The following is a 25,356-nucleotide window of genomic DNA, read 5'->3' on the forward strand; positions in this document are numbered from 1 at the left end:
GATTTAAATGTAGTCCTAACTTTCCTGATGGGCACACCTTTCGAACCACTCCACTCTTGTTCGTTAAGGTTTCTTACCCTTAAGACTGTTTTATTAGTAGCACTTACATCTGCTAGAAGGGTGAGCGAGTTACAAGCTCTTTCTTGTAAACCCCCTCATACAATCTTTCACAAAGACAAAGTTGTTCTGCAAGTGAAGCCTAATTTCCTCCCAAAGGTGGTTTCTGAATTTCATAACACACAAGAGGATTACCCTTCCATCTTTCTATCCTCCGCCCCATCCGTGGAAAGAGGAAGAGAGGTTACACAGGCTGGACCCAAGAAGGGCTTGAAGTTTTTACATTAGTAGACTGGCTAGGATAAGACAAGCAGACTAGCTGTTTGTAGGCTACGCAGGTCACAAGCTGGGGCTACCGATAACTACGCAGACCATTTCCAGATGGATTATTTTAGCCATTTTGGAATGTTATAAACTGGCAGGAAAAGAGCCCCCTCAAAATTTTAGGGCTCATTCGACCAGAGGTATCGCAGCTTCATCGGCCCTCAAAAGAGGAGTGCCGGTTCGAGACATATGTGCGGCTGCCACATGGTCGTCTGTCCATACCTTTACCCGGTTTTACAACTTGGATTCCTCCTCCAGTCAGGAAACTAGGTTTGGAAGGGCAGTATTGCACTCTATTCATCAATAAGAGGAAGCATGAAGTCAGTACTCCCACCTCCAATAACAGAATACTGCTATGGGAGCCTATCTAAGATAAGAAATACGTCGGAGGACACAATCCCTTCGAAGAACAAGTTACTTCTTACGTTGTAACGTTCTTTCGATGGGATGTTCCTCCGACGTATTCCTTATCGACCCTCCCATCCATCCCCACAGTACTACTTCCCTTGTTGCAACTTGCGCTCCTTCAGGGTGATTAATCTAGTCCAGAAAGAATTATTGTGGGCTACAAAACAGAATTGAGCAACGGACGCTGCGCATGGCCTTTATAGGCAGGATGACGTCGATACGGCGGCTGTCGACTCGGCAGACGTCGACGCGCAGCGCCCTCTAGAGAGAAAAAATTTCCGAGGCTAGCAAAGCTGGAAAGAGATATCTAAGATAAGGAATACGTCAGAGGAACATCCCATAGAAAGAACGTTACAAGGTAAGAAGTAACTTGTTCTTCTTCCTAATCTTCTGTATCTATTCATAAACATCCCACTACTCCTCCCAAAATCCTTTCTCTAGAAAGTCAAGTTGGCAGTCCTAGAGCTAATATGGGCGGGTAAACCGACTCGTGTCACGTACAACACACTAGTTCTACTGACGTCGAAAGGAGGTCAAGCGCTCCTAGACATAGAAAAATACTATTGGGCTGCCAGGCTCACTTCCTGAGCTTCTGGTATATGACTCACTTTGTTCGACCACACGTGCAGGTGTAACGAGCCCTGGCCTCGCCCGACTTGCTAAGTGCCATCATCATAAGTCAGATCCCAGTTCCATACAGCACGCTCAACACAGTCTTGTCTACATACGCAATCTGGAAAAATAAGGTGTAGACGTAAGATTCTCCCCGCTATTGCCTATCAGATTTATTCCTGGCATCCCCCTCACGAATGAAAAAGTATTCCTGATAAAGTATTCCTGATATGCGCTGACAAGGTTGATGTCCACTCCTTCGGAGACCTGTTCCCAGAGGGCACCTTTTTAACCCCACAAATGGCCAAAGATGGGGGCGGTGACACTTCCCTGAATGTATTCCTTTACTTTAGACTATGCCACACCTTACACAAAATATTCCCGTCATTTCCCAAACAACCCCCTACATGGGAGTTATTGCATAACACGATTCTGGCGCAGGGGGAGGTTAGTCTCGTTGCTATATAAATCCCTGGTGGTCGATATTGGGGAAACCCAACCCTAAAACACAGCTAAAATGGGAAACTGCCATTCAGGAGACAATACCCACGGAGGACTGGTCCTATATCCTATGTCAAACCCAAAAGGTCGCACTAAACACTCGCTATAAACTAATACACTTCAATTTTGTACACCAAACATATTATACCCCAGTTAAAAAACACAAGCTTCACCCGGAAACGTCGCCCCAATGCGATAGATGCGCGGCAGCCCAGGCGGACTTACTCCACCTAGCTTGGGACAGTCCTGGAATAAGGCGTTTCTGGAACGCGGTTTTGCAAACAATTGCCGACATCATAGGCGAATAGGTGACCCCACTACCACTGGGGCCCCTACTGGGTCTCACTAAATACCTTCAACCCGCAGCACGTAAATTAGCATCCCTTCTTCTGGTGCTGGCCCGAAGGAGGATCGCCATGTCATGGAGCCGAGGCCCACTACCCAAAATTGAAGACTGGAAAAAAGATATAACATACTGCCAGGACGTGGAAAACGAATTTATAAGAACCCCACCATTACATGCACGCCCCCCCCCCCCCCCTGACATCTGGGGACCATATATTGCATACCTGCTAAATTGTAATGAATCTTCTGACTCTGATTCAACTAGGGATAAGCAAGTGTTGTGAGCACAAGGGTTTCCTCCATTTTTTAAGGGGGCTGTGGTATGTGAGGAGAGATACAGCAGTAAAGAACGTACATATACCACTAGCTACCCACCTCTAACACACCGAAAGGTGGCTACTTGTCAGAAATTTACCTCACAGTAGAAATTTCATAGGATTATATCTCCCACCATAGACAAAGAAATGTGTTTAGCATATTTTAATTATTATATCAAACAACATGGTAAAACAACATAAAAAACCTATTTCCAGCGTTCGTTATTTGGAGAAACACAAATGGGCGGAAGAAGCAGACACCAAAACATTTGCAATGTACAATTTGCGTGATGTTAGTAATGGTGTATTTTGATCGCATTTCCAATTATACAAGAACATGGTATAATAGCATCAACATTTGAATATGTTTCTAGGGAGAAGGACAACACTGTTGCAGTTTAAAGCTCGTCCGTAAAGTCCAACGCCCCGTCTTCAGGACGCGATAGGTTAAAGAAACACGTTACACTGGCAACATGGCGCCTATGTGTCAGTGTAGTGACCTAAAAAGATAAATAAAAATTGTTTTACTCAAACATGATAAAAACGGTGATGGTGGTGTTTGTGTGCATACAAAACAAGTAGCCAAGTTGCTAACCTTAAAAGTGATTTCTTTTGGTGTGATGGGCAAAGCGATTGCATGAATCAATTTAATTGAGGCGGCAGACCAGTCCGTCTTAAGAATTCAAGCTGTAAATCAATACGTAAATTTATTTAGATTTTTGTTGAAACAAGTAACATATTGAGCCAACAATAGTTACATTTTGATATATGAATCAATCATATTTACCACTTTATGTGTAAGGCAGGAATTTTTGTTTCAAGTCCTGCAGAGAAATTTCAGTAGTGTACCGAGTTTCTATGGTATTCCGGATACTACATGTCCCATAATGCATCATGGAATCTAAAAGAAATGCGAAATGCCTTTCAATTTCACAGGTTTCACCTGATTTGCGTTTCCTTCAAGCATTTAAGTGGCAGGGAGTAACACTTACTTGGCCATAATGATCCCCAAGGCTGTCTTGCATTGTTATATGTTGGGTTAGATATTTTAAACTGCTTATACACTAACATCCCCACGGACCACTGCATTGAAGTATTACATAAATATCTAGAGACAAGAGCTGACCGTACAGTGCCATCCAATTTTATCATCGAATGTGTGAGGCTGGCACTGACAAAAAACTTTTTTTGTAATCAAACCTTTTACCAACAAAGGCAGGGGACCTCAATGGGTGCTACATTTGCACCAGATTTAGCAAATTTATACATGGATCACTACGAATCTAATTTCATCTACACAGCGACTAATCCCTTCCATGAACACATTAGTTCATGGCATCGTTACATAGAGGATGTGTTCATGCTTTGGCACGGAAGCCAGGACCAACTAGATCTCTTTTTAATATGGCTCAACAGCCAAACTCTAACCATCAAATTCACCATGTCATCAAGCACTGACAATATAGCCTTTCTTGATCTGAAAATCTTCAAAAAAGAAAACCATCTGGGTACTACATTATTCAAAAAACCCACAGACAAGAATACGCTTTTATTGTTCAGCAGCTTCCATCCGTCTAGTCTACGGGAAAATTTACCCTACGGACAATTTCTTAAACTCTAGTAAATACACCATTACTAACATCACGCAAATTGTACATTGCAAATGTTTTGGCGTCTGCTTCTTCCGCCCATTTGTGTTTCTACAAATAACGAACGCTGGAAATAGGTTTTTTATGTTGTTTTACCATGTTGTTTGATATAATAATTAAAATATGCTAAACACATTTCTTTGTCTATGGTGGGAGATATAATCCTATGAAATTCCTACTGTGAGGTACATTTCTGACAAGTAGCCACCTTTCGGTGTGTTAGAGGTGGGTAGCTAGTGGTATATGTACGTTTTTTTCTGCTCTGATTCAACTAGTACCTGAAAGGAGATTATGGAACAAAGATCCTCAACACTCCACTGAATTTTTAAATTATCAGACTATGATGAAAGACTGTTTCTGACTTTTTTCGTTTTGTGGGGGTGGGAGCGGAGGTGGCCTTGAAGGGGAACTCGGGATTGGGTAATGTTGTTATTTTTCTTCCTTCTACTTCCCTTCATTTCCTCTCATGCCCCCCTCTTTTCCCCTCTTCCCTTTTGCCCTTTCCAATGGTTTCAACAGAACACCATGTTGGTGCGTTTGTATTCAAAATTCAAAAAGAAAGTTTTAAAAAAAAAAAAAACTATGGTTGGCTTGTCACCAGCTCATGATTTGAGACAATCATCCATTTGGAGCAAGTGCTTGTTTTGAATTTTATATATTTGTGAGCTGTTGTTAATATACTGTGTAATAAATCTGATTCTGTCCTGTTTCTTTTTCTTGGGTTCTTTTTTCTTGAATAATTCCTCTTGGTTTTGTCTTAGCTTTTCTTACAGCATTATTGAGGCCCTTATAAGTGTATCCTCGCTGTTTAAACCTGTCGGTAACTGACGTAATTTCGGCCAGAGAGAGATTTGTTTGGGTGCACTTCCGTACTTCAGTGTGTTTTCTATATGTGCGAGTATGTATTTGTTTGTCCTTGATATAAATGGTTAGATCCAAAAAAAGCAATTTCAGCGTTATTCAGGTGTCCAGTTAGTTCTAACCCAAAGTTGTTCATATTGAGGTATTCTTTATACTGAGCAATTTCTTCTTCAGTTCCATCCCATATTAAAAGTATATCATCGATAAATCACAGCCAATTAATCACTTGTTTGGATAATGTATCATGTCATGATGCATGTCTGCTCTTATTGGGCCATAGAGATTCCCTAGTGATAGGCAGTTCCCATAGCTACACCTCTTGTTTGTTGGTAATATTCGCTATCAGACACAAACATTTTTTTTTTGTTCATGGAAAACAGCAGTAAATCTTTTGCAGCTGTCAGATGCAAGTGGTAAGTCGCAGATAATGGAGCAAATTGGTCTTCTAATGATTTCATGGCCATGTCATGGTCGATTGCCGTATAAAGAGCTTTAACATCAAATGTTAAGTAAAAATGCTCCTGCCATATTATGATTCAGTAGCTCAATGTGTTAAGTCCATGGTGTAAAATTCTAATCAAAGCACCACGGGCTGTGTAGGTATTAGTCGATGCGCTTGGCCGCTCCTTCCGTAATCCAACCCATCGCGCTCATTATTGGTCTGACGTCAGGTAGATGGTCAAATGCATTATGGATCTTGGGTAGGAAGTAGATTGTGGGTAATGTTGGTGTTTCTTCGTACAGGAATGCCCTATCTAATAGGATTCCCTTACTGTGCCATTTGACAACTATCTGATTATATTCCTTCAGAATGATGCACATCGGGTTATGTCTTAGTTTAATGGAACAACTGGGTGTCTGAAGGTCTCTACGTCCCATACTGATATCCTGTCTATCTAGGATCACAATGTTGCCTCCATTATCCGCCTCCTAGTTAATGATGGCTTAGTCACTGGCCAAATTATCTAGAACTCTATATTCTTAATGACTTAAGTTTGGAGACGTCAATGGGTGGGCCTTGATGGTCATCCTGTACATATGTTTGTGCAAGTCAAATAGTATTGCCTTGTGAAATGTCTCAATATTGCTTTCTTTCTAGAGCCATAGATGGTATAAATTTAGATTTTGCTTTGTGTAGAGACTGCCAGACTAACTGAGATAATTACTAGGTACTCAATAATTTGAGAACCCATCGCTGGGTTATCTCCATCAAGTAATAAGGGAAGTTTAGCGACTTCTATGTCTTGTACCGTAAAGGTACTAGGTGCGATTCTTTCAATTGGTGCTTCACTTGTTGTCGGTTTATAGTGAAAGAATTGTTTTGTTTTAATTTTCTAACAAATTTGAAAATGTCAATTTCGGTCTCCACGTAGTCGAGTTTTGTTCAGAAACTTTTTTTCTAGAGGCTCTAACCAAGTTCTTGTGACAAGTTGGTGACCCGATCAACCTCGGATGTGATTACCTCAGGTGTATCTGCTGTTTCCTGTAATCTGCTTGTGTTCTCACTGTGTTTGGCGTCTCACTACTCCATCTTCTTCCTCTCCTGCTCCTTCCCTTGTGTTGGTTGCTTTATCTGTGGGAAGTGGTTCTGTGAAACGTACATGTTTGGTCATATCCTGCCGATTGCCTTGCTTGAACAGTTTTATCTGTTTTAAACATGTTTTTTGGTTTGCTATTATTCCTCCACTAATGGTAGTGCTAGGATTACTTGATTGGTACTGATTAGTTCTTTAGTTCACAATGTCGGTGTCGGAGCTTGCAGGGGATATGTCTGGTGTGCTATCCTGCAAACAGATATGTCTGGTGTGCTATCCTGCAAACGGACTATTCTGCCAATTTCCTATTTTGGTTGGAAAGTGTAGACTCTCATACCTGTAATCTCTTATCAGACGCTTCTCCAAGCAGAGAATGGGGCGGGGGGTAGATCTTTCTCCTCGGTAGGTGCCTCCCTCTTCAATGGCCTCCCTGCTCCTCTCAGGCTTCAGCCAGACCTTCTTAAGTTCCGGAAACTTCTCAGGTCCTTCCTTTTCCTCCTCTTCTTGCTCGCTCCCTCTCCCCTGCTAATTCTATCCTCCTGCTCTGCTGGACTGGCGGTCTGGTGCCCTCAGTCTAGCAGGGCACCAGTGCCTCCCCTTGCCCAGACCGCCTGCACTGCCTCCGGGCCTACCTCGCACTGCAGGGCTGGGACTGAACCCTTGTAGTCCCTTGCCTATCTTGCACTTAACTCACAGCTCTGCTTCCCTGATTGCCCTCTCCCCCGCACCCTCTCCCTTACACTTCTTGCTAAACCACTTGCATGATCCGAATGTCACAAGACCTGGTAGGATTGTTTGTCTTGTCGTCCGTTTCCCCATCCCTTGTTGCGTCTAGAAACACTTGTGTACAGGTGCATAATAAGTACCAAATCAATCAGTCCCTAAACATTTTCTGGGACTTCCTTAATTTTACTTCATCTTGTTGTTTTCGTAATCTCTCATTTGGAGTTTTATGGTTCTTTGTCTTATTTGAATTAAATGCAGGCATCTCCGTAATCTCTACTTTTAAGGCCTCCATTTGTAATTCTGTTCTCTTGTGTTTCTTGTTCAGCATGTTCAATGAGTAATTCTATCATGTTTTTGGAACTAATATTTAGTTTCTCTTCCCATTTTTCTATTAAATCTAGATCTTCGCTGTTAAAGTCTGGTAAAATACAGATTCTAATTCCCCTGGAATATTTTTTTTCTTTTTTTAAAACTATGTTCTCATTGTGCCCCATTCCCAGTTTTTACTTATTTATCTAGTGGATAGTCTCTTGAGTTTGCTAAATACGTTCCTCCGGATTTCCTGGCTCGTTGTGTAGTTGTGAAAGGAATGCTTTTTGCTACCTATGGGTAAGAAAAGAGCTTGAAAGTCCTATTCGAGTGGATTCTGTCCTCCAACGTATTCCTCATCTTTGATGTTATTCCATCCAGCTCAGCTGCTTCGGAAAAGAAATTTCGGCAGTGGGCGCTGTGCGTCGATGTCGAGTCGATGGTCCCTCGAAGGCCTCCGTCGAGGGTGACGTTATCGGGTGTATAAGTAGCACGCGCGGCGCCCGTTTGCCTCAGTTCCGTTTTTCCGCAGTGTATGTTGCTTCGGAGAATCGGCGCGCCTCGAGTTCTGTGAAGAAAAGATAAATAACGGAATATGGCTTCGTCATCGATGCCGACCCCGAAATCGGGTTTCAAGAAATGTAAATCGTGCGGCTCAAAAATGTCGATTACCGATCCGCATGACATGGAAGCCTGCATGAAGTGTCAATTGATGACGGGGAGGGAAAGCCTTACGAGAGAGGAGGGGAAAACTGCAGGTAGGTCGTAAATCCGACCGAAAAGCCTCTAGCGTTGAGTCGAGGTCCAGTGAGGAGAAATCTCCTCGACGCGAAAGGCATTGGTCGGGGTCCCAAAGCGATTCCCATCGCTCGTCGTCTTCTACAAAAAAATCGAAGAAACAACGCCATAGATCCCCCTCCACTTCGTCTTCGGACGAATCCACAAAAATGATGAAATGTCCCACAAAACATTAATCATCCGAAGAATGGGAAGCTTTTAGGATGAAAATGTTGGATTTTTTTGACAAAGCGAAGCCTCGGTCCGCGCCTTCCTCGGAAGCCGGCCGGGAGCACCATCGCTCCGACACTCGCGTGCCCTCGAGCCCGGGTGATCGAAAGAGGAAGGCTAGAGAACCTTCTAGAATGTCGAGCGAAAAAAGCTGCTCGAGTTGAATCGACCGATCGAGGTCACCGACACCGTCCGAGACCGAACACACCTCGAAGGGCAAGTCGTCGAAGGGTGCCTCGGCGCCCTCGAAGTCGGATAATACGTCAAAGTTATGCCTTTGTCGCCCTCGACACCGAAACTTCCAGCTCGACAAGATCAGCTAGGACGAGAGAAAGAAAAGGCAAAAGCACCTGGGTTGCATTCAGGACCCAGTTGCACTCCTCCTATACCACCCCCAGAAAAGGTTTTTAAGCCTTTACCTAGGAAGGAGTTCTTTAAATCCTTGACCTCCATTTTTGAGGAGCAAGAAAGATCTGATGAAGAAAATGTTCCCTTTGGCTTTGAATTTGGTACTCCAAATGTTCCCGAGTGCCTGATTTCAGAGGAAAGCAGGATGAAGGATTTGGTGGAATCATTACACAATGCAAGTGGTATTGATACGTCCCCAGAGAACGAATTTGGTAGACCAGAGCCAGGTGAACATGCTAATCCATCATATCGTCAATGTCTAAGGTTGTGCATTATTTGGGCTGGGCCAGGCCTACAGCCCAATTTGTCCAAGATGATCTTACAGACATATTGGACCATGGTCCTACTGAAGACCCAATTCTACCTTTCCATGTGGCCTTACAAAATAGGGTGGCCAAAAATTGGGAGACGCCGGATTCTATTCCTCCAGTGAATAAATCCCTTACCTCAAAATACTGCCCTGCCAGTAGCGACCCCAGCTATCTGTCTAAGCATCCCTCTCCAGAAAGTTTAGTTATACAGGCAGCCACAGCTTCCAACAAACTTGCGTACCCGTCTATCCCTCCAGACAGGGACGATAAGTGTGGATGGCTGGGCAAGGAAGGTATTTTCAGCCGGGAGCATGGCATTAAAATCAGCCAACTTCACCTGTGCCTTGGCAAAGTTTTCGTACTCTCTTTGGGAATGTATTGCAATGGCGGCGGGGCACAAACCAGAAAGGGAAGGATTCCTAGCCATTGTTAGAGATGGAAAGGAAGCCATGCAGGAATCCCTTGAATCTGGTTTGGACACTGTTGATAGTGTGAGCAGGTCCATGCCACTAGCACGGTAATGCATAGACTTGCATGGTTAAGGAAGTCAGGTTTTGCACCGGACGTGCAGAACCGTCTTCTTAACATGTCCTTTGACTGGTCTCACCTTTTTGGCAGTAAGGCTGACGAGAGCCTTGAGAGGTTGCAGACCTCAAAGGCCGCTGCCAAATCGTTAGGAGCTGCTATCAGGCAACCTCAGTCCTTTCGTGCGACAAATCAATCTTGGAGGGGACGATCCTATTGTTACTACACCTCATATGGAAAGGCGAGAGGAATGGCCAGTCAAAGGGGCCAAAGAAAGGCCACTCGCGGTGGACGAGCAAGACGTGCAAAGCCAGCTCCAGCTACAGCCTCTTTGCCATCAGCGGCTGCAGCAACCGCCACAAAACCACTTTGAGGACTTGCATCACAAGACACCTGTAGGAGGCAGGCTGTCACAACATCTGCAAGAATGGCGAGCCATTACTTCAGATGTTTGGGCCTTAGAAATAATAGCCCATGGTTACTGCCTTCCTTTTCTAACGCAACCTCAAAGCAATCCACCGGGGAGACACCTGTTGAAGTCTTCGAATCCGCTCCTACAGCAGGAAGTTCTAACCCTGCTGGAGAAAGGTGCTATAGAACCAGTACCTGCAGCGGAAAGGAACAAGGGATGGTACTCCCATATTTTTTGATCCCCAAAAAGGACGGAGGATTGAGTCCCATCTTGGACTTAAGAAACTTGAACAAGTTCCTCAGGAAGGACAAGTTCAACATGGTTATCCTTTTTCAGATCCTTCAGGCCCTTCAACTTCAGGACTGGTTGGTGTCATTGGACCTCCAGGATGCTTATTTTCATATGCCGATTCATCTCAAGCACAGAAAATACCTGAGGTTCGTGGTTGGCTGACACACTATAAGTTTCGAGTCCTGCCATTCGGATTGACCTCCGCCCCGATGGTCTTCACCAAGTTAATGGTAGTTGTAGCAGCGCACCTCAGGAGAGGGGGGAATTCATGTCTACCCCTACTGGACGATTGGTTGACCAGGGCGCGTTCTGCCGAACAAGCACTGGATCATCTGAAAGTCACCTGCCACTTCCTCCACAAACTTGGCTTCTCCCTCAATTTCAAGAAGTCGCAAATGACATCTTCCCAACAGCTTCAGTACATAGGAGCTGTATTAGACACCTCCTTGGGAAAGAGCTCGCCTCCCAAGTCGAGGGCTCAAGACATTCTCCAGATGGTTTACAAATTCCAAAATGCCCAAAATCTCCAGGCTTACGACTTTTTAAGGTTGCTCGGCCTCGTGGCATCCTGCATCTTCCTGGTGCCAGAGGCACGCTTGAGGATGAGATCCCTTCAATGGGCGTTAAAGACTCAATTTTCCCAGTTCTCAGGTTTAATGACAGATTTTCTCCAGATTCCGAACAAGGTTCGACAGGACCTTCTATGGTGGACTTGTACAGAGAACATCCTAAAAGGGGAACCTTTTTGGCAACCATGGCCGGAGATCACAGTAGTGACGGACGCCTCACTCAAGGGGTGGGGAGCTCACGCAAACGATCTGACAATCGGCGGTCGTTGGTCTCCATCGGAGTCCAAACTACACATCAATCTTTTGGAGCTGAGAGCAATCAGACTAGCGCTGAAGGCTTTCCTGCCATCTGTCAGAGGGAAGAATGTCCTGATAATGACGGACAACATAGTGACCATGCATTATCTAAACAAAAGAGGAGTTGTAGGGTCACTACCTCAGTGCAGAGAGGCAATGCAACTCTGGTATTGGGCAATTCAAGAAGGAATCTCTTTAACGGCAGTTCACCTTGCCGGGGAAGAGAATATGACGGCAGATGCTCTGAGCAGGCAGAGCACGGTGTCCCACGAATGGAAACTGGCTCAGGAAGTCATTCTAGAGATCTTTGCCCTTTGGGGAACCCCTCAGGTAGACTTATTTGCGACCGGTACCAACCGAAAGTGCAAAAAGTATTGCTCAATGGAATTTCCCCCGAGAGGAGCCCTAGGGGACGCGTTCCTGGTAGAGTGGAATTTCCCACTACTGTATGCGTTCCCTCCGATTCCCGTCATTCCTCAGGTCATCAGGAGGTTGAGACCGTTTCGGGAGCCGCATGATCCTAATTGCCCCGGATTGGGCCAGGAGAACGTGGTACCCGGACCTTCTAGACATGTCCATCTGTCCTCCAGTACATCATCCTCAGAGAGAGAACCTTCTCTCTCAAATGGAAGGTCAGGTTCTCCACCCAGAGGTCAAAACGCTCAACCTTCATGCTTGGTATCTGAAAGGCTGAGATACAGGGATTGGAACCTTCCAGATGACGTTATAGAGGTTTTGCTTTCGGCAAGAAGGCCAGCGACAAAGTCTCTATACCGTTGCCGTTGGAAAAAGTTTTGCAACTGGTGCAGAGAAAAGAGTGTCGATCCTTTTCTATGTTCTATCCCGGAAGTACTATCTTTCCTTCTGACCCTAACGCATAGAGGTCTGAATATTGGAACAATATAAAAGGTTACCTTGCGGCGCTTTCCATCTCCAAGCACTCGTCGGAAGAATGCTCCTACTTCAAAATTCCTTTGATAATACAATTCTTAAAAGGACTCACTAATGCGTTTCCTCCTCACCCATTTCAAGTACCGATTTGGGATCTCAATTTGGTCTTAAAATTCTTAATGTGTGCTCGTTTTGAACCGCTGCACACGTGCCCATTGAGATTGCTAACATGGAAAACTGCTTTTCTAGTTGCCTTAACATCTGCAAGAAGAGTGAGCGAATTGCAAGCACTGTCTTCTGGGCCACCCTATACTGTGTTCCATAAGGACAGAGTTGTTTTGAAGGTCAACCCCTCTTATTTGCCAAAAGTGGTATCTGAGTTTCACTTAAATAAAAAAAATTGTGTTAGACTTTCTATCCACCACCCCATCCTAGTAAGGAGGAGGAAAGACTCCACGGGTTGGATCCACAAAGAGCTTTAAGCTTTTATATCTCTAGGCTTAGATTGGATAACCAACGGTTTATTGGCTACACGGGAAAAAGATTGGGTCAATCAGTAACAAAACAGACCATATCACGTTGGATTGTCCTTTGCATTTCAGAATGCTACAGACTGGCGGGGAAAGACCCACCAGAAGGTTTAAGGGCTCATTCCACCAGGGGCATCGCTTCGTCTACAGCCCTGCAAAGAGGTGTTCCTATAAAGTCCATTTGTGAAGCAGCGACTTGGTCATCGCTGCATACTTTTTCAAAATTCTACAACCTAGATGCTTCCCAATCTAAGGAGTTAAATTTTGACAGAGCAGTTCTATACTCGGCCATCTAAAAAAAACATTTTTTTTTTAAAGTAACGTTCTTTCGATTGAATGTTCAACGTATTCCTCATCGCCCTCCCAACCTACCCCTCTGTAGATTTTTCCCGGGCTATTGCCACTCCAACTCTTGCAAGGCAAAGTACCTGTCTACCGACACAGTCTGCATAGTGTAAATCAATAACAAAAGAGGGGGGAAAACAGAACTGAGGCAAACGGGCGTTGCGCATGCTATTTATACACCCGATGACGTCACCCTCGACGGAGGCCTTCGAGGGACCATCGACTTGACGACATCGATGCACAGTGCCCTCTGCTGAAATTTTTTTCAGAAGCAGCTAAGCTGGATGGAATAACATCAAAGATGAAGAATACGTTTGAGGAACATCCAATCGAAAGAACGTTACCAGTTGGTAAGTAACTTGTTCATCTCCATTATCCCTGTAATCAGCCGTGGTAAATATTGATAGGTAACAAGCGTTGAGTTATTGCATTACCAGAACAAATAGTTCCAGATGAGACTAATGACTTTTTGTAGGGTATACCGGCCCTAAAACAGGCAAGGGAGACAAAAACAAACTATATCTCGATGGATTGTGCTGTGTGTCTGAGTGTTGTTCTATTTCAGGAAAGGACATTCCTGACTGTTCAAGGGGACACTTAAATAGAGAAGTAGCTGCCACGTAGGCACTCCAAAGAGGAATACCAGCAAAGGACAGCTGCCAATTGATAAGTTAGGCTTCTGTCCATACTTTTGCAAAGCGTTACTGTCTGGAGACACTGTGAGGTCAGGACGCCCGGTTCAGTAGAGCTGGCCTGCAACAGGTTTTAATCTGTCAATTTGATGCAGTTTTCGGGAGTCTATCTAAGAGGAATCTGTGGAAGGGCACAATCCATTACAACCAATGAGTTGCCTCCTGTAATGTTCTTTCTGATGGATATTTGTCCCACAGATTCCTCATTGCCCACCCATCGTACCCAGCAATCGGAGAGCGTTCTCCCTGTTCCTCTTTTAATGCTCTCAAGGTGAACCTCCCATAATGCCTAGAAACACTTGTATACAGGTGTGTTATGAATGCCATATCATACAATCCTCAACATGTCAGAGCATGGAGGAAAAATTAAGAGTAAACTCCGGTCAAGGGGGGTCGTGTGCAAGCAATTTGTACCGACTGTCCCGTCCAGGCACGAAGACCGAGCTTTAAGGGACTTCGACGCCAATGCTGCACATCGCCTTGTGCTGACAAAATGTTTCAGAGATCTGCCGCAGGATAAAATATGTAAGATGAGAATCCATGGGCCGAACATCCCTCAGAAAGAACATTAGCAGAGTTAAGTAATGTTGTTCCTATTGAGCCAGAAGAAAATTGACTAATGTGCTCTACAGTTGTTTTTTTTCTTGTTACACCTCTTAGATAAACCTTTTAAATGATCATTTAAGTTGACCTCAAACACGTATTTATTTATTTTTTGGATTTGTAAAGCGCACTAGCAGCCCATGGGCTTCGAGGTCACTGTTGCAAGAGAGTGTCTTAGTTACAGGAAGATTACTTTGCTCTTGGTTACAGGGAGCGTGTAGCACGACATTGGGCATTAGAAGGTTACATACCTAGGTGGTTACCAATTAGATATATCATAGAGTAACAATGAAGATTACATCCCATTAGAGGTTGGACACATATAGCCTAGGTGGAAATCAATGGCACCAATAAGGCTCAGTACCCTCAGTATACTGTGGGATAAACACATTTAAGAGGGAATTCCAGAAAAATGTATTTGATAATGACTGTTTATTATATGGAAAAAGAATTCAAATGTTTTATCACAGTATGTTACAGGTTTTCTATAGGTGGGTTCCTAGTATTTGGTTGAGGCAGACAACTACTACAAGAGGTTAATGTGGCTGTGCAGTAGAAAATGCCCAACAATAAGGTTGAAGGAGAGTGCAAGGTGTTTGATATGGTTTATAATGGTTGGTTTCATTTATTTTTCTTAAGTAGCAAAATAGGAAATTATGTTTGAATTATTTACATAATTTAAAAGTTATTTTTCGTTTGTAGATCAAGAAGTTACTCTAGAAGCCGTAGCAGGAGGAGGTACAGTAGAAAACGGAGGCGAGGCCATAGTAGCTCCTCTGACCGGTACAGAAGTCGTAGGTGAGCTTTTCTCATTATTATGCTGCTCCTTTGCAAACCTATTTGGTCATTGTTCACAAATTATTGGACTGTGTGAAAATGCAGTTTTCACTATTAGCCATCCCTTTCATTATTCTGTAGTAAATATGTAAATTTTGCTTACCTGTTATTTTTTTCAATTTTCATTTATATGCCTGAGTATTATAACCAGCATTATTATTCCTCAATAGCTGCCAGTTATTTTCCATACCAGCATTCGATACACAAGTATGCACAGCATCCACAATTTCATGTTCAGGCAATTTTATTATATTTTCTTCAACTTTGCCTTAGCACCAATGCTGTACAAAGCAAATATAGGTACAAGAAAAACATCAGTGTGGGTTGGGGTGAAAGCAGAAAGGTAGAGACAAGCATGTGTTGCTGGTTAGGCATTATGATTCCATAGTATAATATTTAGGCATTGTGGTCATGATAGTATACCATTTAGGACACCAATAGTAGGGACACAAGTTCAGGTCAGGAGGATTGGTATTGGCTAACTGCCTCTCTTCTTGCTGGTAGTTCAAAGGATTGTGAGTTGTCACATCTTTAACCAATGGTGTAATTGTCCCTTCCTTTCTTGGAAAAGTTGGGGGGGGGGCGAGTCATTTAATTGCAAATAACACTTTCCCAAATTTGCTAAACTTTGGCATCATCTGTATTCAAGAGTCGTGGCTTATTGCCTCCTTTATTATATAACAGAATATGTGTTTGGAAACCCTAGCAAAAAGACAATCCAAAGGTATGCGGAGGGGCACGTAGAAGAGCTTTTAATTGCAGGCGATCTAAACAGTAACTCGGTAGTTGCAAATAAATTGATGCAGGGGGATTGTGGATGAAAAGTATGAATCTAAAAATAGTCTATTGAAATGGGAAATGCTGGTACATTTTTGGGGCCTATACCGTGTTGAGCCTCACCAAAGGAGAACAAAACTTTGGAACCTACATGGAGAATAGTTGGTCCATTCTGAATTACGTTTATGCCTCACCGCACTCTTAACTTTCATAGATGACCTCAATATGATTTCCTCAGGTTCTAGTGATCATTTGTGTTTGGCGCTTGATGTTCAAATTCCTATAGTGTTAAGGGAAAAGGTGCCTCATCTAGCCTGTTGTGTACTGGGAAACCGGGGGAGCAGGCTAGTTTGGCACACTTAGATTATGGAAACGTTTTCAAGTTTACTTAAATAATATAGCAACTGTGATGAAATCTGGACTATGGAAATGTTTAGTAATGGTCTGTACTTTAATTCTATGATTATTGACTTTCTAGATGAAATGCCCAAGAAAGCAATTGTTTATAAAAGATAATACTCTTTAATACTTATGACTAGGGAATAGTGTCTAAAAAAAGAAAATCAAGAAAAGACACTAGAAGACTGCAGAGGTTAAGAGCTTAAAGTAGATGATTTAAGATTTGTGAGACAGGCAAAACCAAGGTATTCAAATTGGACCGAACAGCGTCAATAAAACTTGTATAATCATAATAGTCAAAAGAAGTTGTAAAGTGTGTTACAACTCTCGAACCACTTTCAGGGAATTAATTATTCAAGATCTGCTCAGGTAGGGATGTCCATAAATCTAATAGCAGAAGAGATCTGAATCACATACTTCAAGAATATGTATACAGCGCCCAGCTATAGCTCCAAGGTGTCCTATGTAAAGGCTTGGAACTTTGTTCAATTGGAATACTTGCGTTGTATGGCAGGACATTGAGATTATCAAAGCGTGGGGGGGTGGAGGGGTGGCGCTCAAAAGCCCGAGCATGATGGGCGCTGCCTGACGCACCTCTGACATCGACGGGCAGGTCTGCATGTTTTGCACCAACTGGAACAAGCCCCCAACGAGCAATGACTGCGTCTTCATGAGGCGTTTATGTTGGGCTAGCCCATATAAAATTTTGGGCTTGATCCACCCTCAGATGGCAAATTGCAAAGACAACTTGTGAAAGTGGCCACAGGCCTATTGTCAGCTTCCCTGCCTACATGCAAAAGAACCGGGCACTGGAAATTCCCTGCACCAAAAACGTAAGACCCAGCCATAGAACAAAGGTTCACTGTCTTTATTACAAATTCAAATGACAGGCATTGCAGTATGAAAAATGCAATATTCTCCAAACGCTCTGTGTCTAAGCGGTTGTCGGCTAGTTTTGTTAGAGGGTGACATCACAAAATGAGGTTACATCCCAAAAACCAACTGGGGAAGGGATTGGTTAGTGAGGTGAGCTACATATATTTTCTATAAGGGATTAGTGCATTCATTGGGCAAGGCATATCTGGTGGCTCCTCCTGAGACCACCTCTAAAAGTATCAAATACAAAGTTTCAGGTTAGTGAAAGATGTTTGGCTTCTGCAACAATAGTGTAAGCTTATCGTGGAAGGTGAGTGGGGATTGGACAGAAAGGGTCTTCTTCTCCTTGGAGCCTTGGACAGGTATCTGGCCAGGTGCAATAACTCAAGGTATTGGGAATGACACCAAAGGTGCTGCATTTTCCCAAAGAGTTACCTTCTCCGATCTCATAGGCCGTGAGACAGAACATTAGTCTTTGAACCTGTTACATTTGTATACCACTCCCTCCATTTTTTTTTTAACAACTTTATTTAATATTGCACACAGGTTAAGCACATACATTTGTGACATTCAATTCCAGTAAACATACAGCATATACAGGTTAGTTTTGCGTTGTATTCGAGTCATCAAGGGCAGATAAATCTGCCAAATATTGCCTGTACCGTGCCCATACATTTCTGGGTTTAGAGGGGGCCATCACTGAATCTATGTACAGTTCTTCGGCATCGTTAGCCCACATCATATCTCTGTTCCAGTCTTCTATTGTTGGCGGTTGTGCATTCTTCCACCTCATTAATATGACCCTTTTTGCTACCAATAGGCTTAAATTGAGCAGCTTTCGCCATGTTGGGTTCATTTTCCCCATCGCACCTAGCATACATATCCGCGGTGTCCATTCCACCGGTTGGTCTGCCATTTTATCTAGAGCTCCACAGACCTTAGACCAGTATTGTCTCAGTTCCACACAGTGCACCAACATATGGTATATATTAGCATTTTCAGAGTTACATCTTGGGCAGGTGCCAGAGAGAGTAGGGTATAGTAGCTTGAGTTTCACCGGCGTGTAGTGGGTTCTATGAACAATTTTATAGTGGATCAGTTTGAATCTAGAGTTGCATGATATCAACTTGGTCAGTGCACAAATCTGGGACCAATCTTGGTCTTCTATCGGTTGGCCCAGATCCCGCTCCTACCCGGTCTTAGCCGTGTGAGGTACCATCGGGTGTGTTTGTATTATGGTTTTGTAGAGAGCTGAGGCCGTGACTTTGAGTCCCCCCTGTGAATATGTAACCTAGTCCCATGTTTATTTCGGGTTCATTTGGGAATGATGGGTATATCCGTTGTGTAATAGCTGCGACCCTATCGAACTGCTGTTTATGCATATTTGTGTTTCCCACAGTGTCTTTAATCTCCTCCCACTTAAGAAAGCATTTATCCCGTAACAACTGTCCCCATTGTGTTATGCCTCTGGCACTCCAATGCGACGCCACCGCACTGTCTATGGGGAAGGGTGTGTGTGGAACACCCCATATTGGCATGCTCGGGTGGTATAACTTACTGGCTCCAAATGTATCAGCGATTTTGGTCCATGCTGTGATTGTGACATTGGATGCGTTTATAGTGTTGTATTGTTTAGGGGCGGGCCTAGTGATTCTTTGTAGAGCCAGTGTCGCCTCACGCTCTCTCGAAATGGGGTGTGGGGGGCCAGGATTGAGGAAGCATGTAGCCCAGCCGGCCGCATATTGCGCCTGTGCTGCCAGGTAATACAATTCCATGTCGGGAGCCATCGGGCCGCCCCTAGGATACATGTCAATTAGTACCCTCCAGCTCAGTCTAGAGTGGCCGCCCCATACAAACGCTATGCATGCACTGTTGATTTTGGAGAACAGAGCGCGACCTGGCCACACTGGAACTGTACTAAAAAGATAAAAAAGCTCAGGCAAAATTATCATTTTGATTAATGCTATCCTCCCCATCATTGATAATGAGCAGGGCGTTCCAGCGCTTCATCTTGGTGCATAGTGCATCTGCCAGTGAACTATAGTTCAATGTTCGGGATAACTGGGCAGTTCTGGCAACAGCAGCGCCTAGGTAAACAATGTGTACTGGACTCCATATAAAACTGTGTAGGTTTTGGGGCTGCGTGGTGCCGTCTGTGAGTGGGAATATCTCAGACTTATTGGAGTTAAGACGTAGACCTGAATATTCACCGAACTTTTTCACTTCAGCCAGCACCTTGCCCAATGTGCGGTCCGGGTTCTTCAGATATAATAGAATATCATCCGCATATAGCGTTATAATATGTGGTTTGCCCTCAAGCCATATCCCGAATGTGCTGTATCGTGATCTGAGAATGTCCGCAAGGGGTTCTAGAACTAGACCGAAGAGCAACGGGGAGAGTGAGCAGCCCCTTCTGGTACCACCCAGTAGTTCTAGTATGTCTGTGAAGGACCCATTAATTCTAATCTTCGCATGCGGTCGTGTGTATAGCATTTGGATCCACTTTATGAAGTTTGGGCCAAACCCATAGTTCCGTAGCACCCCGAATAGGAAAGGCCAAGAGACGGTGTAGAATGCTTTCCGCATGTCTAGAGAGACTGCTTTTCCTTGGGTCTCTGGGGGTATTATGGCAATGATTTGGTGACATCGTCTTATATTTCTTGCCGTAGACGTGCCTAATATAAACCCAGCCTGGTCTTCATGTACCATATATGGCATCAGTGGTGTGAGCCTGGTTGCTATTATCTTTGCTAGGATCTTGGCATCAGTGTTTATTAAGGATAGGGGCCGGTATGACCCACATTCCCCAGGAGGCTTCCCTGATTTTAGCAGGAGTGTAATTATTGCTTCCGTGGTGGTTTCGGGGCGTTCACCTGTATCTAATGCTTCCATCCAGACAGCGTATAGCCTGGGAACCAGTTCACTACTGAACTCCTTATAGAATTCAGCCCCCAACCTGTCCGCACCTGGCGCTTTCCAAATTGGGGAGTGCTTTTATTGCTTCAATTATTTCGGGCTCGGTGATGGGTCTCTCCAATGATTCCCTAGTGACATCTGCTAAAAGGATTGTAGGTATCTGGGCGAGGCAGCTTTCTAGCTCAGCGTCTGTAGCGGCGCACTGCGGGGAGTATAGGTCTTTATAGTAAGCATAGAAGGTTTCCTTCAGCTTGTCCTGATCTGTGGACATCGTGCCGTCTGGCATCTGTATGCAGGGTATAGTTGTGGGGCCGCTCTCTCCTCGTACCGTTCTCGCCAATAACTTCCCCGGGCGTTCCCCTTCCCCATATCTACGAGCTGCCGCAGGTCGATCAAAGTATCTGACCTCTTGATCCGCTGTCTCAGTATATTCGTCTAATTTGGCCTTTATTTCTGAGCAGAGCAGGGGTGACGGGGAGGATCCGTACTGGGATTGCAAAGACGTTATTTGTGTTTCTAGTCTAGTTAACCTATTTCTAATGTCTTTGAGGATTCCGCCCTCTGTGGATATTGACTGACCTCTGAAGCAGACTTTAAATGCCTGCCATAGTATAGACTGGCTAGAGACCGAGTGTTCATTGACATCGAAGTACTCTTGTATATATTGTTTCATCGAATTAGTATAAACCAGGTCCTTCAAGGCCGCAGGTTTAAATCTCCATTGTGGCCTGTTGTTGATCCTATCGGGGATTCGTAGTGTCAGTTGTATCGGCGAGTGGTCGGAGTATGTTCTTGGGTGTATATGGGAGTCCGTGACCCATGCCATACTGTCTCCATCTATTAGCCATAAATCTATTCTGGAGTGCATGTCATGGAGCGTGGAGTAGTAGGTGTATTCTCTCCTGGTGGGATTCAACGTTCTCCAGGCGTCTTTCAGGTGTAGATCTGCCATATGGAAGTGTATTGCCTGTGCTGCTTTGGTCAGTGTTCTAGTTTGTGTTGATGTGCTATGAAGATGTACATCTAGAATGATATTGAAATCCCCACCACATATCACCCAGGCTGTAGGGTATCTCACAAATTTTTCGAATACTGAGGCGTAGAAGTCTGGTTGGTCAATATTCGGTCCATATAAATTAAGAAAGACAAATACTTTATCATAGAGATTGCCATGAAGCAAAACATATCTCCCCTCTGAGTCACACTCAGTATTAATACATTCAAAAGCAACGTTTTATGTATCAGTATTGCAACCCCTCTTGCCCGGCTGGAGTATGTCGTAAAATACTGATGTGCCCCCCAGCTGGGCATCAGTTGTTCACCTGTTCGAGGTCCGGAATGGGTTTCCTGCAAGAAGATTATCTTGGCAGCTTGCCTATTGAGATGGGCCAGAATCTTCCTTTTCTTGATCCTTGATCCCAGACCCCTTACATTCCAGCTAAGCACATTAATATTGTCTTTGCCTAATTTAGCTATTGTCAACGGGGCGACTACTGCCATGTAAACCCTGATAATCTGCTGTTGCGTGTTGAAGTGTCTTCGTGCCCGATGCCTGTGTGCTTTTTGCTTTTCCAACCATCTTTTGATAACAAAACCCGAGAACTCCCAAGTTAGACCCTCCCTCACAGTTCTCCTAACTTTAACTGTGTCGTTAGATATCCATCCCTCCCCTCCCAACATCCTCTCGAGCACCTGCTACAGGGGGAGCTGCGGCATCTCCAGTGCCCAAGCCAGCTTTAATTATGAGTATCCTGTCCGGTTCACGCATGTTGCTCTCACACATGCTATGGTTTTTGGGACGATGTTTTCATTGCAGCTTGAAACATGTACATTCTGTTTTAACATCCCAGGTGTGGGCCTCCAGGAGGGAGGCCTCTGACGTTGCTGTTCCTTCTTGCTTCGAGAACGTGGTGGCAATGTTTAGGCCTCAGAATTGTTTAGTTCGCCCTCACTTTAGGTTTGTCCATTATTAGGGGGAATGTGCGTTTCTATAAAGTTCGCCGCCTCTTCGGGAAATGTGAAGAAATATGGCTTGTTTTGATGTTTGATTTTGAGTCTGGCGGTGTAGAGCATTGCCTATTGCACTTGGCGTTCGCGCAGCATTTTTTTGACTCCTGTAAATAGTTTCCTTTCCTGTGTGACCGTCATGGTGAAATCCAGAAAGATGCGAATAACTTTTGCCTCCCATTTTAGCTCCTGTTTCTCTCTAGCAGTTTTTAGGATCAGGTCTCTATACCTATAGTTTATCATGCGTGCTATGATGGGCCTGGGATATTCCCTGGGTTTTGGCTTCGGGACCAATGATCTGTGTGCCCTCTCAACTATGAACATCGGCGACCATCCAGGATCACCAAATAGTGTACGTAAAAGGTCCTCTACCGCCTTCTCCATTGATCCTTTTATGGCCCCTTCCGGAACACCAATTATGCGGATAATGTTTCTCCGGGATTTCGCTTCCAAATCTTGACATTTGGATTTCACTGTGCCAAGTTCGATAGCCATTGTGGATACTGTGTTCTTCAGGGCTTCCAGAGTGTCCTCAGTGCCAGATATCCTGGATTCTGCCTCAATCATGCGAGTGGTTGTCTTGTCGAGTTGTGTTTTTATATTGGCGACACTCGCCGTCATACCATCCATCTTGTCTGTGTGTTGCAAAGCTCTGGTGCATTGCCTGAAAAACAGCCTGGGGGTCCATCATGGTAGTCGGGGGGAGGGGGGGGCAGGGGGATCCGGGGGGGGGAGATCTGCTTCACATGTACAGGCATTTGCTCGTCCCTCTCGGGTTCCGTTTCTCTCTGCATCGCGATCGTGTATTTATTGATGGTTCCTCTGCCTGTCTTTGAGCCAAAGTTCTTGGGCATCGTCCCTGGTCTGGGAGATGTATCAGATGTGAGTGGATCAGACCTCCACCCCCCCCCCCCAATTATCTTGTGATCGTGATTGACCCCAGAGCCGGGTAGAGGAGCATGACGGATTGGTAGCCCAATTTCTGGTCTGTATTAAATCGTGCTGTGTAGTTTTTGCCCTGGTATGATCCCTCGTGGTGATCACAAAGAGACAATGTTGGGGGAAGACTCGCCCAGTTGCCAGCTTAAATGACTTGATCCGGATGCACTCTACACCCCGTGGTGGTTTGGATGAACGTGTGTCGGTTTGTGGGCGCTTATCCAAGTGTTCAAGGGGAGGGTTATGATAGTTCTACCACATTTTACTTTACGCTCTATCGTCTCGTCATCCCAGGCGCCCCGGATGCTGTGCCGGTGGAATCAGTGCCCAGCCGTTGCTTTAATGGTAGCCTCTGATGTTTCTTATAGATCCGTCATATATGGCAAAATGGAATGTCTGTCCCGGCGAAAGTTCCAGGGGTTGAGGGTTAGATGTGAGTTGCTTACGTGGTATTGGGAGGCCTTCCCGCTCTCCCGCCGAGAAGCGGAGCACACGGCCCTCGCTGAGCTGGGGAGTCAATGGCGCCTGACTACGAGGCAGAAGCAGATGATAAAAGTCTGTCCTTTATCGGGATAGCTGCCTGTCCCTCAGCCTCTGAGCTCGCAGGGGGCTGCGGTGTAGTTCGCTAGGCGCGCTGAGGGCGAGGATTTGCACGCAGGGAGCAGGAAGGGCCTACCTCCGCAGCCGCGGTCCGATCCGGGAGCGGGCTGCCTCTCGCAGGAGTCTCTGGAGTGATGAAGGTGGAGGGGGCCAGCAGGCTGGATGGATGAGTCGAGCGGTCCGCTGCCGCCGTACACGCTGCCTCGGGGCAGGGCTCCTCTCCCCTTTCACTGGCCACCGAGTCTCGGGCTGTCACGCCGACCATCCGGGTTCTTATCTCTGAAAATCAGTGCACCGATCAGACCAAAATTTCGTGTGGGTAATCGGATGATATTGCTACCCGTTCTCTGCCAAAATCACGTAGAACCAGAGCCGGCAAATTATCTTTTCTGGCTTTACGGCCCTGGATCCAGCCGGAGCTCACACGAGAGCCGCCATTTTCTCGCGTGCGCAACAGCGCCCCCCCCCACCACTCCTCCCAGTTTGGTGGGAACAGCCATCTCAGTCTGGCTTGATTTAATAGGCTGTGTCTGGCAGGTTCAGGTCAGGTGTGTAGGGGAACACGAAATGGACCTCTCTTGCTTGCAATTTATGAGGATTTCTGACTTGTATTTTCTGCAAGTGTCCTATCTCTCCTGTTAACTTGATACTCTCCTTCTGTCAGTGTCTTTGGCTGGCTGTGCACGGTAGCCGCGCTGGGAGCCTGATCTGCATGCTTCATCAGTATCGGCCTGTCTGCTTACTCTGTGTCTCAGGTTTTCAAAGCTTCTTCCATTCCCTGAAGTGTACCTGTAGCTTCCATCTTTGATTGCATGGCTGTCCATGTTAGCTGTGTTTAAGCGTCAGCAAGCAGTTCATATGTTGTCTCATGCATCTTGCGGTTTATGCGTGGCAAAAAGTATGTGCGTCTTTCCTCTAGCTAAGTGAGTGATAAGCATATTCTTTGTGTCTATCAGTAATAAAGCTGTGTGTCTGCCTAACTTTGTGCATACATACCTCTGTGCTTCTTGTCATGTCAGTCGTGACGTAATTGGCTCTCCGTGGTTACAGTTAGTCGACTTGTTCCATTGATTGCAGGCTTGTCTCTTTTAGGATGTCATCGGGATAAGGGCTGAATGGCTGGCTGAGCGAATAGTGTTTCTCAGAAATGCGATACATCAACAATGAAGGGGAAGAGAGGACCATGAGCGATATACATCTCCTCTCTCGGTGGTCGGCTAAGAGCAGGATTTTATTTATTACATTTTTTAAATGCCCCGACCTGGAGGTATCACAGCGTTGGTACAATAAAGGTGCAAGGAATACGTAGGAAAAAGATACAGAAATCAGAATACAAGAATGGAAGCCTGGAACCGAAGCCAGAGGCTGCACGTTATTCATATTTGTCAAATAACCAAGCCTTGACACATTTTTTAAAGGTAGAGAATGATTGCTCGTTTCTGATAGATGGTGGGAGGGAGTTCCAGAGGGTAGGTGCTG

The 25,356-nt window shown here is 44.9% G+C and overlaps 1 protein-coding gene across 3 annotated transcripts in view; it reads left to right on the top strand.

Annotated features, from left to right (window-relative positions):
* NKTR (natural killer cell triggering receptor) overlaps positions 1 to 25,356 on the top strand; it is a 1,715,190-nt gene that overhangs the window by 1,347,408 nt on the left and 342,426 nt on the right. For all 3 annotated transcript variants that reach the window (XM_069647908.1, XM_069647909.1, XM_069647910.1), the window contains one exon: positions 15,229 to 15,324. In XM_069647908.1, coding sequence (XP_069504009.1) covers positions 15,229 to 15,324 — 96 coding nt within the window. The remainder of the gene's footprint in view (positions 1 to 15,228; positions 15,325 to 25,356) is intronic.

The sequence above is a fragment of the Ambystoma mexicanum genome, chromosome 2q (genome assembly GCF_040938575.1).
Source record: "Ambystoma mexicanum isolate Mex_15411 chromosome 2q, UKY_AmexF1_1, whole genome shotgun sequence".
NCBI classification, from domain to species: domain Eukaryota; kingdom Metazoa; phylum Chordata; class Amphibia; order Caudata; family Ambystomatidae; genus Ambystoma; species Ambystoma mexicanum.